This window comes from Acanthisitta chloris, unplaced genomic scaffold (genome assembly GCF_000695815.1).
Source record: "Acanthisitta chloris isolate BGI_N310 unplaced genomic scaffold, ASM69581v1 scaffold3051, whole genome shotgun sequence".
In the NCBI taxonomy this organism is placed as follows: Eukaryota; Metazoa; Chordata; class Aves; order Passeriformes; family Acanthisittidae; genus Acanthisitta; species Acanthisitta chloris.
The window spans coordinates 40,171-58,782 of record NW_008655291.1 but is presented as its reverse complement, the minus strand read 5'-3'; the positions used below and the strand labels follow the sequence as shown (position 1 = coordinate 58,782).

Genomic DNA, 18,612 nt, shown 5'->3' with positions numbered 1-18,612 from the left:
GCCCGCGGGGATCCTGTCCCCCCGGGCACCGCCAGAGCCCTGCTCGGTTGCGGTTCTGACACTCCTCATGAGTGAGCGCAGTAATAAATAAACTGTCATCAGCTCTTTAGACCTGCGACAGGAATGTTTCACTTTGCCTTGTAACCTGCGAGGCTGCCTGGCAGTGCATCGTCCTGCGCTCTGCTGCCAGGGGAGGATGTTTCTGAGCTCGATTGGCCGCGGAGTGTGGTTCTGTAAAGCCCCCGAGGCGGGGCCTTTTGGCCGGGTGTTTTCCTCTCTGTTTTCCCTTCTTTCTACCACTTTAAGTTGATGTTGACAATTTGCCGTAAAATTAATCCTTACGTAGTTTTGGTTATTTTTGTTGCCGGAAGTAATATCCGAAGAGGAATCGCAGAGACGTGCAAAGTAATGCCCGCGTGGTAAACTTCAGAAAAACATGCTGAATTCTGTTTTATTAGGACTAGATAATCTCCACTCTGTACTTACTCCAAATTTACACAAATGCCATAGTCATAGTTGTTTTCTTGGCTAAACATTTGCATATTTTTGAGACGTTTTCTTGTCACATTCATGAAAAACTGCACTCTGCTTAGCTCTTGAAATATTCTTGCCGTTTATTTTTCTTTTATCCTTTGCAGCCTTTGCCTATACTCAGGTCAGTGGCTTTAGTTCATTTGTTGGCATTCAAGGTATTGCTGACAATATGCTGTTGTTTACACTATCCCTCCTCTAGTTGTGGTAGTAGATGAGTGGAATCATGTCTGCTATTTGAGTGACTGGTTATACTCAGGGTTCAAGTGTATGAATAGGCACCGGGAGGCAATAGAGGCTGTGGCTTTTTCACGGCACAGCTAGTGATGTGCTCTCACTGCCTGTCAGTGTGGTGGTGCCTGTGATAAACACAGGGGAAGAACCTTCATATGAGCAGTTAACACACAGCAGCTGATGTGTTGTAAAGTTATGCCCCAGTTTGCTTTGTGATAGTTGTTCCTTTTCTTCACTTATAAGATTGTTTGCACAGTCATTACAGAAATGTTAACCAAATCCTCAGGTTCTCTGGGGTTTCGATCATGTGAGTCTCCTGTAAGACTCTCTGAGTTTAAATGCAACAGATGCTTGATGGTTCCTTAGGAAAACTGAATTTGTGATGGTTGTTGTAGGGGTTGTAGGTCCTGTGGCATTCTAAGAAAATCAGGGCTGCAGTAACTCCCACTAGTTAAGGTAGATTGGGAGTCCTTGAGACCTGCTTGCATGAGGAACAGGAGGCTGATCACTTGTTTTTCTGCCAAATGTCATAATGCTTTGTAAAAATTGATTATTATTTCTTCACAGAATCATTTAAAAAAAGGCTACAGAGCAAGATTCTGCCATGGAGGAGGGTAATTGCATTTAAAATTTTATTCTTAGATTCTAAAAACTTAACGTTGATTTTTATCTGAGAGCTTCATGTCAAAACGGTATGGCGTATCTTATTAAACTGATCATATGATGTTTCACAGATTTCCTGTATTTCTTAGATTTGGGAGGAGCAAGCTGGGGGGGGGGGCAAAGCCCCAAGGGTTTCCTTTGTTTTCCTTTGCTGAGACAGTAGGCTGTGGTGTAGCTATACCTAAGGTCCCCCTAACTAGGCTGCCTGAGTATGGAAGCAGCAGTCTGCAAACATTTTGCCTTTCATGAGGCAGAGAAATGAAGCCCACACAGAGTTCCAACTTATTTGGCCCTTGCTGGTAAATGTTAGAGATGAGTTTGAGTCTTTGCAGTGCTGCAGCATTCTTTAAATTAGGCATGTCAGAAGTCCATGAGCTTTTTGTTATTGGCATCCATTTTTAGACATGCATTTCATGAGCTTACCAAGTCTACCAAACTATCTGTTTTTGAAGGTATGTAATGGTCATTATGGGAGTGGCTTTTGTCCTGTTATTTTGGTTTTGATCAACATGGTCTGACTAGCGAATCACTTCTGCCATTTTCATGTGTGCTGGAGAGGGTCACAATAGTAATGCAACCAGCTGCATTGTTCACATTTTTAGACATGCATTTCATGAGCTTACCAAGTCTACCAAACTATCTGTTTTTGAAGGTATGTAATGGTCATTATGGGAGTGGCTTTTGTCCTGTTATTTTGGTTTTGATCAACATGGTCTGACTAGCGAATCACTTCTGCCATTTTCATGTGTGCTGGAGAGGGTCACAATAGTAATGCAACCAGCTGCATTGTTCACTTGCTTATTGATACCTCTTCTGCTGCTGAAACCTTTTTGGAAGAGCAGAATAACTGTGAGTTAATGGTGCAACAAGAAGCAGAGGATGATTGATTCCTTGTATAAAGGAATAATGTGCAGTCTGCCCATTTCATTTCCAGGTCTGCTGAGACTGGTGGATCACTGTGCAGGAAACATTACTTGAGGACTGATTTATTTTTTTTAAGGATTATTTATTTCAAGTGATAATCTCTATTCATCCCAAAACTCTTTTACCTGTGGGCTGTTGCAGTAGTTGTATGTTTTCATTTATGTAGAGAGAGTTCTTCATTCCCATCATATTCTGTGTCAGTGAGGCTTTTGCTCCTGGAGTTCTTAACAGATAAGTTTCTTTGCAGATATCTATGCATGGAAATGGTAGGTAAAAATATATTAAATTTGGGGCTATGGGAAATTATAATCTAAAATATTAAGAAGTACTTTACTGGTTTTGTATTGCTAACATAGGGATATTTGGTGGTTTTGATTGAAAATATTTTTTTTCCCCTCTTCTTTCTAGAAATAAGATTGATATACAGCCAGGTCAGAATGTACTGGAACTCATACAGGATTGTTTTGAAAGTAAGCTCTTACTTGGTGTTTTGCTGAATTTGCTGGTTAAAGAAAAAGATAATTTCTTCCTTGTATTATGTTTAGTGGTAAGTAAAACAAATAAAAAATAGAGATGAAATGGATAAAAATAAAGTCTTCCTCATGGTCTTTAAGAGCACCCCCTTCCCAGCTGCTTAAAACTGTGTCGTAGCTGTCTTATAAAGGTAAACCTTTTCCTGAGTAGCTGATACCTTTCTTGTTTGGATTCATGTGACCTTAATAAGCCTTATCAGCTTGTTAAAATAAATGAAACACGGACAGTTCCAAGATTCCCATATTTAATGTTTTTTCTTTATAGGTTGCAGCCCTGATCTCACAATAAATTCTCCAAGTGCAACCCGTTGCTCAACTCCCGTTGCCAGAGATGAGAAAAGTCCTTCAATGCAGAGCCAAAGGGTAACTTAGTTATGGCAGTGTCACAGAGTAGCATTGGGTACAGTTTCACTTGGGTGCAGGTTTAGCTCTGTACAATTTAGTTCTGTATGAGCATTGAATGAATAAGCTCCATATGCTACTTGTGTCAGTATATAGGCTATAATTTAACCACCTGTGATAGTGGTTGATGATTTTTTTTCTTAGTTTGTTGTGATCTAATAGTAAATATTCTATAACTAGATTTATTTAATAGCTTATTTTCTTGGGTTTTTGCTAATGAAAGCTTTTTCAGCTTTTTTGTCCAGGATAGTTAAATTTCTCATGGTCTCAGGATGCACGCTGCCTTATAACTGGTGGTGGGTATGGCTGTCTTTGCCAGATATATGGAGACCGTTCTTAACTATCTGATGAATAGTAAAACTGAAAGGTGATTCTTGTATAAAAGCATCTCATTCATTTCTGATAATTAGTTGTCTGTACAATAACTTTGTATATCTTAGCTTTGTTGTAGGGTAGAAATAAGTTGAAGGCCTTATTAGTGTGCTGTCTGAGAGAATGATGCAAATAATCGAGTTTATATATTTACTTTGAATATTTTGATTCTTTTAATTTTTTTAAAAAACATACAGGATAATCTATTAATGTCAGGGTTGAGAACAGGCATCCTTTTGCTTACTTTAGTGTGACATTAGAATACCATATAATCTCACAGCAATTCTTGCAAAACCTCAGGCTGTCTTAATAATGGTGAATTAAATGGTTTAAATGATTTCATTCTAATGAAAAGAATAAGGAGCTTGCCTGGAGACTAGCAGAATGTCTGTTTAAAGCTTCGTATTCATTTTTACTGTGCACACTGTTTTACCTGTTGTTTGAAATTTACAGTTACTTTTAGAAAGTTGAAATGTTTAGTTAAAATAGAACTGTGATTCAAATAAATCACGGTATGAATTAAGGGAAGGAATTATATCATGTTCAGTAGAAAATGATATACTGTTGCTTTATCGAATATTTTACTTTGTCTAAATATTCGTTATCAACTGTGGCAGCCAAAAGCAGGATCATCCACCTCTGTGAAAAAAGCCTCTAATTCTGCAGTATCCTCAAAATCCTTCCCTGAATCAGCACTAAAACCAGTCAACAGCAGAGGTTGGTCACATTGTTATTGAATTAGGGTTTTTTGGGTAACTATTTCTTGGGACTTTGTGAGGTTTTGAGTATAAGAATTAAACTTACTCTATCTATATGGCAGGAGAGTCTTGTGCATCACCCCTGAAGCCTGCAGTATGTGATTACATAGCTGCTTCTGAAAAAACAGAGTCTCAGGTGTCTAAAAGAGAAAACCCCAAAACACCAAAAGATGTTGAAACACAGTGCCAAAGTCCTGCCTTGTATTTGGATCCTGAGGATGACCATAGGTCTGTTGGAGTGCCTTCTCCTGTGGAGGAAGTAAAAACCTCTGTAGCTAAGTAAGTAGTACTGACTAAGTACAACATGGTTGTGGTGTCATGTCCTCTGTGTGTCTCCCACCTCAGGGTAAATTAACACAGTGGTTTTGATCATTTATGATTTTGGATTATGAACTCATAAAAAAATATTCCAAGATTTTTAGAAAATGTCTGTATCTGGGTTTAGGAAGAGCAGAATTGTTTTTTATTAAATATTCTGGTGATAAGTGCAGTACCCAAGTGTAGGAAGCCTGTCAGAAGAGATTTGAACTGCTGTTTGCAGGAAAGCGCACCAAAGTATCAGCTCCTCAGATGGTCTTTGATTGACTTTTTTAGTCAATCCTGTTGACAGTGTTGAACTTAAAAATTTAACAAAAATTTGTTAAAGCAGAAATGAACAGTCATTGTTCCTCTTTCTCTGAATACATAAATGTTTTATTCAAAGTAGAGCGACTTCAGTTGTGATTATTATCTTCTCATTGGGAAGTTTGAGCCCAACTGCAATACTGGCCAGTGGTCCCAGCCGCAGTTCTGCTTTCCTGGAGGACTGAGTCTCTGGGGTAGGTCAGAGAGACAGACTGGCACTGATCCAGTGTGAGACTGGGAAGTCAGTCGAAAATTTCTGAAGCTCCTATGCTGGGAAGTACTACTGCTAACCTGTGTTCCAGCAAGTTACCAAAGGGAAGCTCATTCAGAAGAAGTGAGACAGTGTCAGCAGGAGTATCTGTTCATCCTCACAATACTTTATTGTGCACTCAGCATTTATAGCACCGTGTTTAAATGCTGTTTCTCATATATAGATTGTGTTCTGATGACTGCAAGACAACTGCTGCAGCAGAGAGCCATGTGGAAGTTGAAAATTTGGAAGGACCTCAGACTGGGAGAGATGAGCAGGATGTTCTTGTGCAAGTAACAACACCTGTTGCTGCATCTTCTGCACAGAAAAAGGAGTATTTCTCTTCAGCTGTCTTAGCAGCTGTAGCAAGAGGAATATATGGAGAGAGGTTTGTTTTGAGGCTTAATATGGAAGACTATTTGCTTATAAAATAACACAGTCCTGACTGACAGCAACAACTAACTCAGCAACATCCTTGTACTTATAAATAAGGTCTGGGAGCATGGTTTGGGGTAGTCCAACATTACTTAAAAATACTCCCTGAGAAGGGGCTTGAGCGGTTGTTTCAAAATTTTGTTCTGTTAGAACTTAACAATGCTCTTGCTTTTGTCCGCCAGTAAAATAATGTGCTGAATAGTGTTTCAGACTGAGCCTGAGATGTTTTGACAGGTAGGTTGGAGGATTCAGGAAAACCTTAGGTGATTTTGAAGTTAAGAGTGATCAGGCAGTCTTCTTCAGAGCTAGTATGGATCTGACCAGTTGGATAGAAAGTCAGCTGTCCAGCATCTGAGAAACAGTAAGGTGTGAATATAATGAGGCCAAAGCAAGGAGAAGCAGGCCTCGTCCTCTCTCTCCCAAGCAATGTCCTGTACTGTGTTTAGGTGTTCTGAAGTCACTACTAGATTTAAAGTCCTTTCCCCGCTACCTCCACTAAAATTATATGAATACTGTCCCTCCTTTCTTTAGGTATTCAGCCTTGCTATCATCACCATCAACTTCTCCTGTGGAAGATGGAGGAGTAGAAAATGATTGTGAATTTTTAATTGATGTATCAGATAGTGAATCTGATTGTTGGATTTCGATACCCAATAAGAACAAAAAATCAAAAAGAGGTGGCTCTGCAACTGCTGTTTCCAAATCTCAGCCCTCTGAAAAGAAGACACAGAGTAAGAAAGGCAAGAACAGACAAGTAGAAGTTGAACCACTTTGTAAACAGAAATTGGATGATGTGAATGTTGGAGTACATGACTTCAGAGGAATGCCAGTATCGGATCCAATCCCTGACAGTGAAGAAACGGTCCATAAATCTCAAAGCCAAAAGATCACTCATATGGGTAAGTTATTTAACAGCTCCTCAGACTTTTCCAGATCATATTACTGGGTTATTTTGTGATGGTTTATTAGGAAATTATTATTATAATATATATAGTGCATTTATATAGTTATATTTTAAGTAGATGAGAGACATTAATGGATTCCTTTTTGATGTTTCAGTTGCACAGTTAGATTTGGGTGTATGTAAGGCAGTGTGTCAGAATGTCTTCACTTTTTTTTCCCCACCCCCTTTGCCCTTCCTGTTAAGACATTAAGTTAGCAGTGTTGCTTTTACTCATGAGCAGACATGGAAGGTAGGTACCCACAAGCTTTTGCTCCTCTCTCCCTAGAAAGGGGGCTAAGATACATGCTTTGAATGAAGGAGAATGGGTTTTAGGAATTTATTTGAGAAGGGTTTTGCAGCAGCAAACACTGAAAATTGGAAAGCAGACTGAATGTAACGTTTCTGCCCTCCCCTTTTTTTTTCCTCTTAGGAAATACCCGAAGTACACCAGAAGGTTTTTTATACATTGTAGCTTAAAGAAGCCTTCTTTTAACCCCCAGGGAAAAGTCTGGTTTTGTGACACGTTTTTTCTTTTTTTCCAGTTTGATTCTTTGGTTTATTTTTATGCATTCAGATGTTAACATATATCTTCAGCTTTACTGGGAAAAGATATTAATGTCCGAATGCTTTGTGTGTTAATAGGAAAGACTAAAAAGGATGCAGTTAGGCAAGACTCTGCAAAACAGAAAAAGAACACGTCCTGGAAACCAGCAGCTCAAAAACTGATGTCATGGTCTGATTTGAAAACAAAAGTATCTGATGAAGAACAATGTAAAACAAAGGTGCTGCCAAGTAAGGATTTGCCTATGCCCTCATCTGGGTATCAGCAAGAGCAGATTGTGTCTCCAAAACAGTCTCTCAAGTCTTGGAAGAATCTGCAGTCAGCTTCAAAAGCTTCTCAGGAGAAGAAACAAGCATCTCGGGAGAAGAAACAAGCATCTCGGGAGAAGAAACAAGCTTCTCGGGAGAAGAAACAAGCTTCTCGGGAGAAGAAACAAGCTTCTCGGGAGAAGAAACAAGCTTCTCGGGAGAAGAAACAGGCCTCTCCGGAGAAGAAACAGGCCTCTCCGGAGAAGAAACAGGCCTCTCCGGAGAAGAAACAGGCCTCTCCGGAGAAGAAACAGGCCTCTCCGGAGAAGAAACAGGCCTCTCCGGAGAAGAAACAAGCCTCTCCGGAGAAGAAACAAGCCTCTCCACAGAAGAAACAAGCCTCTCAGAGGAAACTTCCAAAAACTAAAGTAGCTAAAGGGGGGGCAGTAAGTCCAAGGAGGAAGTGTATAAAATCTGTCCAGAAAAGTAGCAATAAAAAGCCTCCATTACAAAGAGAGGAGAGTTCTGACAGTGAACCTGATGAAGAAGAGTTGGAAAGAGAGCCTGTACCACCCCTGTGGCAGAAATTAAGGACTCCCATGTTTCAGAAGCACACATTGCAGTCATGTGGTAGTGCAAATAACAAAACTCCTGTAAAAGCACTACAGCATCCCATGGACAGTGCAAAGAATTCTGAAAAGAAACGGGTGTCAGTTAAGTCTTCAGGGAAGATCCCCAAAAAGATTCCTCACAGAACCAGTGAGGTTTGCTCAGGCCCTGAGGACACTGAGTCTCAAACAGATTCAGACAGCTCTTCTGTAGAGGACATGGCAAGAAAAAAGCGGAAATTACCAGATGTGAAAACAAAAAGTAAAAAAAGAAAACGTAGCATTCAACATGGACTACAGTAAGCTTTTTATGTGATTCCTTACAAGTGTGGTATAACTTGGTAGATGATTAAACACATCTTGTTAACTTTTAAGCAGTGATGGCACAATTGAACTATGTGATAGTATAATCAACACCCTGTTCTCAAAGGTGGGTGCCAAATTCAGTGTCTCCTACACAAGGAAGCTCATGCTGGTTAAAATGTTCTTATGAGACCTGCACAGCATGTCCAGTTTAACACAATCCCAACCACCTGTAGAGTAACTTCACTATCAGACTTGTTGCTTTTAAAAAATAAATTTAGAAAAAACAGCATTTAATTCTTCAGCTGTGTTTTTCTGGAACCAGCTTTTTAATGATTGGTAATCTAAAGAGAAAGTTAAGCAGTCTAAAACCAAGTTTATCCATTGTTCTGTGAATTGCTTTTTCATTTTTTTTAATATATTTTTGTGGTTTTGTTCAGTATGTGGAAATTATTGATCTACAGGTTTCTTTCAATAAGTAAAACTGACTTGAAACTAAATGTCATAAGAATAATTTGTTCTCTTCTAGAGATTGCTTTGCAGCTGAGAACGCTCTGAATTATGAGAGGTAATTTCCTGATTTATCTGAAAAACTTGAATTTAATCTCACTTCAGCCACATTGAGGCAGAACAGTTTGGTGCTACTTCTGCATTCTGTGTTCTACTAGTGAAGCACCTAGGAGAAAAGGATTATGATTCATGCTTGAGGGGTTCAAATACCATCTTAATACAGTTAATAAGCTAATAACATTTTTCTTCCTGTCATTAATAATGGGTCATAGTAAGTTTCTGGCCTTTGGGGATTTATTCCTTTGAGTCTCTTCTGCATTAGTGTGTGATTTTTGAACAGAAATACCAGAAATTCCTACAACTAACAACAACTGTACTAATAAAGTTGTTGTTAAGTAGGGTATAGAACTGTATCTACAATCCAAACTCTTTGTGCATGTAGGTAGGCATATGTTTTCACAGGATGGGAACTTAATAACAAAGGAAAAAGGAGTGACAGTCTGAATTTATTAAATTCTTATGCAGTCATTCTGCTGAAAATTTTGGGGTTTTTAATTATAAGCAAGCCTACTGTAAATTTATTTGGATAAATTTGTAGTGAAGGTTTTCTGATCTAGATTGAAATGCATCTTTTGTAGTTTAGGTGGATAATGGCTGAACTTTACTGGCACAGTAAAAGTAGCGAAGCACAGCCACAGATGAATGCAGAAGGAAGGTTAAGGGTCTTGATGCTAAGGCTGTAAGAGAAGTCCTGTTATGATTGCTAGGGAATTTCTGGTGGAGTTATATATGTAAATTATTTTCATTTTATGGGGGAGATTTCATGACAAAATACACATTACAGTTTGCAACTAGAAACTATTTTGCAGTTCTTTCCTTCAGTATGCTAAACATTTATTTAAAGCACTTCTGTAATCATGGTATATGGAAAATTGATTGAAAGGTAATGCTATAGTGGAGAGGAGAAGGTCTTTTTATTCTGGAAGGGAGAAAAAAATAAAAAGAAATTTAAGAAGCCTGTTTAGAGCAGAGATGTGCACACTAATTTGTTTGCCTGATGACAGAGTAGAGGAGCAGTTCAAACCTGTGATTTCTAACTAGCAGTCATTTGCTTCAGTGTCTAATCAGAATAGACAGATGTTTAAAAGAAAACAAAGCAAAACACGCTACATGGTCTGAAAAAAAACTTGAATTTGCTGTTCTTAGTAGTCGTGTCATGTTCCTTTGATATTTAACATATTCAAGCAGGTGTATTTCTTTCTCTTTTGCAGTGGGCCTGATCTAGAACTTTGTCATAAATACGCTTGTAGATGTGATGATACATCTTCAGGTAATGCTTAGACTTGGTATTTTCTATTTTAAGCTGTAATTGATGGTTCAGTAATTTCTGTTGTATTCAGCTTGTTCAGAACAAGAAATGCAGATTTTACTGTCTGTGGTTACATCTGTCCAAGTACATGGTACGGTATGACAGCTGTACGTTCTGTTGGCTTTAAAAGGACAGGCCCTCCAGAGGGTGGCATCAAGCCTACTAGGTTAAGGCTGTACTTTGGAGAAATGTCTCAGACTCAGTTTATGCCAGTTTGGTATGTTGCCATGTGTCACTTCAGGCCACCCTAGACCAAATTGTACATCCATATGGGGTTGTGGCCTGGTTGCCTAAGGATACTTCAGTTTGGGGGTTTTTTGTTCATTTGCTTTGTTCTGTGTGGGAGGGTTTGTGTGTGATCTTTTGGGTTTTTTTATTATTTCTTTGATTTTTGGTTTTAAGTTTTGCTAGACAAGCCACACATGTTGTCATAGTGACAACAACGTCATAACGGAGATAGAAAGTCTTTTTGTTAGTGTTGTAGAGCCAGATGTGAATGTTATTAGTTCATGCAATGCTTTCTTCAGAGACCTAGTTTTATGTGTGTGTTCTGGTAAGAAGTTTGTTCTAAAGTTAGGTCTGAGTGATGTAAATCTGAATGACTTTGCACTTTATAACTATCCATATAATTTTATTGATCAATTTGTCAATGTTTATTTTATAAAGAGGGATAGGTCTGAGAAATATTTACTTGACTGTGTAGTTTTCATGTCATTTTCAGGCTTGCTTTGTTTAAAAATTGATTGCATACCCTGTTTATCTACATCGGGTTTCATATATGTTTGAAGAAAAAGGTGTTAGTAGGGACACTAACATTGGGACTTCTGTTTATAGTATCTCTCATTGCTTCTAGTGGGTTATATTAAGTAGAAGTCAGGAGTAGTAAGTGCCTGTGCTGGTGGTTTTTTGAATGTTTTTTTCAGACGATTCTGAAGACCGGAATAATACACTAAAAGAGCTGTTGATGGACGAGTTAGCAAAGCAGAAAATAGGTAACATTGTTTTAAAACATCTTCATGTAAGTGTGTAAATACAAATGCGTCTCCAAAGTGATGTAAACTTTGCTGAGGGAGACACTAGAGAACCCTTAGAAATGGGTTCATATGTTCATAGGTGTTTACAGATAGGGTTTGTTAATTCTTCAGGTATAGCCCTTCTCTTAAAGTCCTCTGTAGTCTTCCAGCTGAGTCCTCAGCTCTTGCTGAGTCTTTGTGTCTCTGATCACCTGGCTGGGCCACAGGTCCCTGTGCCCATTGTTGTGCTGAGGGTCAACACCAGTTCACAGCCTCTTGCCTGAGGCTCCCACTATTTCCCACCAACCAGAGCTGAGTCTGCAGCTGGCACTGCAGCTGCACACCCAGCGACCTGCACTGAATGTATTCCTCAACAAGTGAGTCAACACAAGCTCTTACAGTTCAGTGAGAACAGTAAGAATTTGAATTAGTTTTGCACAGTGTAGCTGAGGGTGCAAATAACCTGCCTTGTGTGGGGGTCTGGGTCTGAATAGGATGGAACAACGGGCATACAGTCGATTGTAGTCCTCTGCTTGTCTGTTTTGTATTGGGTCCTCTTATTGCCTTCATTATTATTTTATGCACAACGCTTTAGTTATCTGCCTTCAAGAACTATTTCAGCAAGTTTTTTGTACTCACCATTTTTAACGTATAATTATTCTTGACTAATTTGCTCTCAGCCCTTAAGGGGCTTTTATTCTTTCTTACATTCACTAAAATACCTGATCTTACTGTATTCGTATATGACAGCTTAGACAGCCTGGAAGTTGTGACTATGTAATAAGTACATATGAAGATAAATACCTGAGAAATTTTGAAATGTGTGGAGTTTCCGTTGGCAAAAGTGATGCTCTTCTGGACTCTGGAAATGGGTCTTATGAATCTGGAAGAGAAGGGACTGCTTATGTAGTCTCTGTTACCATAGGTCCCCTTGCCATAACCAAGGCCTGGCGTTTTCACTGTTGCTAATGAAATCCCTCAGATTTAGGGACTGCTCTTAGGTCTTTGTCGAGAGCTTTGTCTTCACAGTCGTGGCCTTTTTGCTGTTCCTTGTTCTTGAGCTCCTAATGATCATATCTCAATGTTTCACTAAGACATAGAGAATTAAAACTAGTGTAAAATCAGTGTTGTGATTGTTTAAGAAAAAGGAGAACAAAATACTGATGGATGCAAAAGAAGGCTTTTGGCAATACTTGAATCCTATTTTCCTGTCATGATAGCAGTGTGATGTAAATATCAGTTGGGAAGTGCTGATGCCCTTGTGATACAGAACAACAGGAAACCATATTTAGTATTTTCCATCTCTGAGTTTTCCTTTCATACTTAATGTGAATGATTTTATCCTTTCAATTAGTAATGCCTACTAACACACCTCATGTTCGTCGGACAAAAAGGATACGGCTAAAACCTCTGGAATACTGGAGAGGGGAACGCGTAAACTACATGATAACACCTTCAGGTATGAGCTCCAAAATACCTATTTGCTTCCTCCTAATAGGGCAGTAAAGAGAAATCCGTGGCCATGAGGGCTTTGAGATGCCCAATAGATTACTGTTGGGTAATTTTTAAAAAAAGAAATTTATTTATGGTCTTCAGCTATTTAGTCGTCTTTCCATGTAGTCTTTTTCTCTCCTGATGTGCCTGTGTCAGCTGAAAATAGTATCAGCAGAGCATGTTAACTACCCTTGCCTTAACTGTTTAGGGAAGAGCAGAACAGTTTCTCTGTTCTAGTAGGTTTATTACATCAGAGATTCTGTATGATATCGGAAAAAGAGACAATCTGCTGGATCATTCATTGGAGCATGTCTCTGTGAAGTTTGTTCTCCAGAGCAGATACTATAATATTTTATCCAGTCATAGTGTTTAATTACCTAAGGGAACAAATTATCTCTTTCTCAGGCCTTTTTTTTTTCTTGACAATTCATCCTAATTTGGTCTTTTTCTAATTAACTAGCTTGCTTGAAAATAGGATTTCTTTGTGGCCCTGTAATAGCTGTTTTTGTCTTAAAAAATGACTTTCGTGTCATGGCTTTCTGAAATGTGCTGTGATTGAAATTTGATCAGATTATTTTCAAAATGTCTCAAATTGCATTGCACTCCAAAATACTTGATGTTGAAAAGCTTTTTGTTCTTGCCTTCTAAAGCTATCTGAAAAGTTCAGCATCAAGGAGGTATATTCTCAACTGAAACACATGTTGGTTGTGCAGGTTTGCATTCTTCTAAAATGAATTAGTGAACTTTGTTTAACTTCCTTTCCTTTTGTTTCTGAGGAGGGCTTGTTGTTAGTGGAATAGAGCATCCAGGAACACAGTCTTCCAGAAAGAGTAAAGAGAGGAAGGATCATCACCAGCAGAGAAGCAATAAAAGAAGTACGAACACACTTTTTTCCTTTTGATATTAAAAAACCCGCAGTATTATCCGTAATCAGATACTTCATTGCTGTAATATTTTCCTCCTGTAAAAACTTGTTTCTCTGGGTGAAAATAATTTCATAACTAAGTGAGTTAATGTAATTTGATGTGGAAAAAACATGTTCTTACTGTGTCTGTAGCATTGCTGTATATTCTTGTTGTAAAAATATTAACTTCTCAGCATAAGAAGGGAAAAAATACAGGACATACCTGAAGTAGTGTTGTGCCTTTAAACCAGGAGTTGAAGAATATGAACTGTACTTCTGTTCATATTCAGGTAATTGATTAATGATGCTAAGGTGCAGAGTTAAGGTATAAAAACTTCTGGTTATTTTGCTGATACCTGTCATATCACATCTGAAAAGGCAGCATAGGGTGTCAGTAGAGTTTCAAGCTGTTGTAGGTTAAAGACAAAACCACAACATGGTAGGTGAAGAGAGACCTTTAAGAACAGTGCATTAAATGGTTAAAAGTGGGCAGTAAGTCCGTGTTTAAACAAACAGAGAAGGGAAGCTTTGCTAGAGCCTCTGTCATCAGTAGATAATAAATATGCAAGCAGTGCTCAGAAAAAGGAGGTAGAGTCGAAGTGCAAAAGGTTTAGGGAAAGCTCATCAAAAACATGGAATGATTTCTGCGCAAGAAGCAACTACATAGTGAAGGCTCCTCAGCCCTGAAGAGGATACTGTGGAGGCATGAGAAAGACCTATAAGAGCATGAGTGGCATGGAGAAGGGGAATAGAAATGAATTGTTTTGTTGGATTGTTTGTTTTTAAACACAAGAACTAGAAGGTGTGGAAGGAACCTAGTGAGAGCTGGGTTTTGCAGCAAAATGAGGTGACCCTTCTCACTGTGTGCTTCCTGCCCTAAAATACTGTGGTTAAAAATATTTGTGTGGATTCAAGGCAAGAACTAGATACATTAACTGGGGACTTAACTGTTAATAGTTCTAAATAAAGTGTGTGAGCTCCATGTTAGAGGAGGAAAGTATTCCATGGAAGTGCCATGACTCTGCTATGGCATTTTTAGGGATGGAAGGAGTATCTGCTTTCGGCTGTTGATGTGAGACAGGATCTTTGTCTAGATCAACCTTTGATCTAAGTACAGTTTATGTTGTAATATAAATCATTTGCAGTCCATGTGAACCTGATCTGGTAGTGACTGTTCACACTGTATCTTACAAGAATTATTGGTTGCTTTAGGTGCATTTGAACTGTCTTCTAGAAGTGATTGATTTCCTCTGTAGCAGACATTCATCCTTAGACATAGTCTTTCACTCATAGCCCTGAATTTTAGTGATGCATATAAGGACCATCTGCTGAGTAAAATTTCTAGGACAAATTCCTAAATGTTATTGATGCAATAAAAATTCTGTGGTTATGTCTGTAGAGTTACACCTGTTGCTGCTTCTTTTTATAGAGAGATGGTTATGTTGGATCAAAGCTGTTCAGACACAGCAACTATCTTCCTACCCCGACTGTCTTGATGTAAGACTATTTAAGCAGTCATGAATGCCTACAAAGTGCTTGCCTTTGACATCCTTCTTCTGACTGCATTTAAAGAAGTTTCCTGTGTACTGTAGAGCTAAAATTGTCTGCTTAAGAGAATTCTGCAAGAGAGCTGTGAGATATTTATTCTGTCATGAATATTCTTCAATGTTTCTTTTCTGTTTGAAAAGTGCAGGGTTGTCATTAAGTCTTAGGCTATTTCCTTCTCTGGAAAAATCCTTTTTATTATAGAGATAGTTTTCTGATTTACAACTTACAGTGGGATTCCTGTAATGGTGTTTCTGGAGAAAAGGAAAATTGGACATGTACTTAGTCTTTTGAACACTTTGTCTCTTAGGTCTCCTGATGCGCTGTCGGCACTAGCTAAAAGCAAAACACTTCTTCTTCATACTTCATCATGTATTTCATATCTTCTCGGTATCTGTTGCTAGAAAAGCACTTCTCTCAAAACACAGATACTTTTGAGTAAATACTGGTTTTAATAGCATAGGATAAATAGTTGGCATTCCCTTGGAAAATTCCTTAGCATCTAGACAGTCTTCATCTATTACACACAGAAATAACTTCAATGAAAATTGCATTTTCAGAGAATTATTGTGGATGGTTTCCTTTTGTTTGAAGGAGATTATTCAGTCTGTTCAGACATTTATTAAAACAAATTTAAGAACTTAATGTGTAATATTAGAGCTGTGTAAAAGTTGTGGTTGAATAATTAAGTTTTTAAAATGTATAGTGATTATTTTTCTGGGTTTCTTTTGGTTTCTTTGTTTCCTCAGATGGAAGAGAGGTAATTGCAGATTTGGATGGAACCATAGCTGATAGCTCTAAGCCAACCCTTGTATTGGACCCAGTAACGAAAGAGGAAGTACTTGTAGGTGAGTTGAAGGGATGTGACCAAGGGACTTCCTGAATTGTGTAGGAAGTGTTTAAACTGGTAAGAAAAAAGACTTTTCATGCCACATTGCATGTATAAAGGTGAGCTGCTGAAATACTGGTTGTTCTTCTGAAGAAAGTTCTGAGGGAGACACAAATGGTGTCCTGATTTTTCAGCTGAATATTGAGTCTAGCTTACAGAGGTGTCGCACTGAAACAATAAGTAATGCATGGAGCATGTAACAAGGCTAATGTGTTGGCATTAATGTTATTCTCCTGATCATTTTTTGTAGAGTGTATTAACCGTAAAAGAGGTTTTCCATGCTACTTCAAAGATGAAGCAGTAGAAATATACAAACATTTGAATACATCTGTGTTTGCAACTGGTAGATTGGTTTTGAAACCACTTAAAGAAAAGGGACACCAATTTGTTCATATGGATACAATAGTAAGTATGTTTTTTATTTATTTTATGAAATGGACTATGCAAACAGAAGATCTTAGGATGGTTAGAAATAGCATATGAAGGTGACAGCTTTTTCAGGGTTTCCCCCCCTCCTCCCTAGTGCAAATAAACATGAATAAATCATTTGCTAGAGGTACATTGCAGGCACATTGCCCTGCTTTGCTTAATATTAAGTGTGCATGTCCATGTGTACTTACTGTCTGGATCTTCCAGGCAAGATAGAAGTATCAAGTAAATGAATCTGGACCTCATCTCCCTTTAGAGCTGTGTGTCTTATTTTTCAGCAGCCTGGGAAAAAGGGATTGCAGGTCTGCTAGCTTACTTGGGGTTTTATCTTTGTTGCAACATGTGTGCAAACGTTTTCTTGGATAACTTTCTTAAGTGTTTGGAAGGGAAGTGTTGCTAATCTTAGAACTCTGGCTTCCATTAAGGCTTTCCATATTATGCACGGCAAAATTCTTGTTACGTTACATGAGACATCATATTACCTGAGTTCAGGGGACTACTTCTATGTTCCAGCAGGTGAGTACACGTATCTAAATCCAGTTTGTTGGAGATGGATGAGACTGAATTAGCATGCTTGGAGTCTAAACCAAACTGACCGAATGAAAGAGAGAAGATTGAATAGAGAGTGTGAAAAGATAGGGTTATAAGAACAGAATGTGACACAACACTGGACATGGGTTGATAATCTAATAGCTGAACGTAGTGGTACACGTACCACTTGTTTATGTGAGTTTGCCTCAAAGTTTGGATGACACTAGCAAGTTCCAAGAGTGAATTTCTCTTGATATTCTGGTTCTGTCACTAGCTATAGTATCGGGGAAGCATCACAGAGTGCTTAATATGGTGGTAGTTAATATAATTGTTTGGGTTACTGTCCGTTTAGGATTTTTTTCTGCATAAAATGACAAACCGTTTGGATCACTTCACCATATTTTGTACTTTCTGCTTGATACATGGAAGGTGTGGAATGTCTCGTTGAATGGGTTATAACTTCATATGGGTTATTGAGATTTTAGAGACCTGATTTTGCCCTTGTGAGATAAGTTGAAGCTCTGAAGCTTTTTTCTTGGTGTTAAGGGGGTCATGCAGAGACAATTTTGTAATTGTTTTTGTGAAAGCAGATTACATAAAATACTGAAAGTTTCATATCACCATAAGGATCTCAGCTTCATCTCCATTCTTCCCTGCATCTTAATGGCCAGCCTCAGTATGCCTGGATGGGCAAGGCAGTGTTTGTGATCTCTGTAATGCACTGTGTGGCTCTATATGAATGCTAGGATATCGCTCATTCTCGATGTTCAGAGCCTAATAGATGATTCTATTTTGTGGTCATGTTAGTATGCAAATCTCAAGTGAAGATTTGCAGATAAGTTTCCACGTGCAGTTTTTATTGATAGTTGCTATAGGAATAAATTAAATTCGTTCACCTTAAAGTTTTGTTGTGGGTTCTGAGAGCTGGGAGCTCAAGCTGTTGTATTCTTTCCAGTAAAAATCTTCTAAGCAAAGGTGTACTTTATTCGTACCACAAGTTAAAATAAATTGCACTAGCTGTATTCTTTGTCATCTCTTTGAAATGGAATTACCTGCCTGTAAGAGTGGCATTCCTAGATTTGAAGCTAATGTTCCTTCTGTTAAAACATATGAAATAAAAATACACTTGGCTGAAGACAGGACAGGACTTCAAAAATTGCTAGTGGCTCCTAAAGAAAACTTCCTCTGTTTTTATTTGCAGGAAATCGATATAACATGCGTAATCTTCTGAACGAAGAAAGTGTTCTTCTCTTCACACAGCTCAAATGCAGATGAAGAACTTTCTGCAGACAAGAAACACTTGTCAAGTTTTTATATGTTCTGAAGTTCTTGTTACATAGGAAAAATGTTTCAGTGTGCCCACCTTAATACAGAACAACTGGAATCAGCATAAGACCACCAAAAGAACCTGAGTAGTTTGATGTCAAATGGAAGCGACATACAGATGACATACAGATGTCACTGCATCTGTTATTATTCTTGTGCTATCCAATGTCAGAAAGATACAAGTATAAAATGTGTGGGTATATTTGTTGTTC

At 38.3% G+C, this 18,612-nt stretch overlaps 1 protein-coding gene across 1 annotated transcript; it reads left to right on the top strand.

Annotated features, from left to right (window-relative positions):
- Positions 1-638: 638 nt before the first annotated feature.
- Positions 639-18,349, top strand: CENPC (centromere protein C; the record flags this gene model as incomplete). Its single annotated transcript, XM_009083815.1, has 14 exons — positions 639-655; positions 1,333-1,379; positions 2,761-2,822; positions 3,151-3,248; positions 4,506-4,696; positions 5,476-5,679; positions 6,258-6,625; positions 7,312-8,349; positions 11,193-11,261; positions 12,637-12,741; positions 15,975-16,073; positions 16,365-16,519; positions 16,969-17,059; positions 18,276-18,349. Coding segments are annotated over 14 exons (2,618 nt in total), but the record flags the coding sequence as incomplete, so codon positions are not given.
- Between the last annotated feature and the right edge of the window lie 263 nt (positions 18,350-18,612).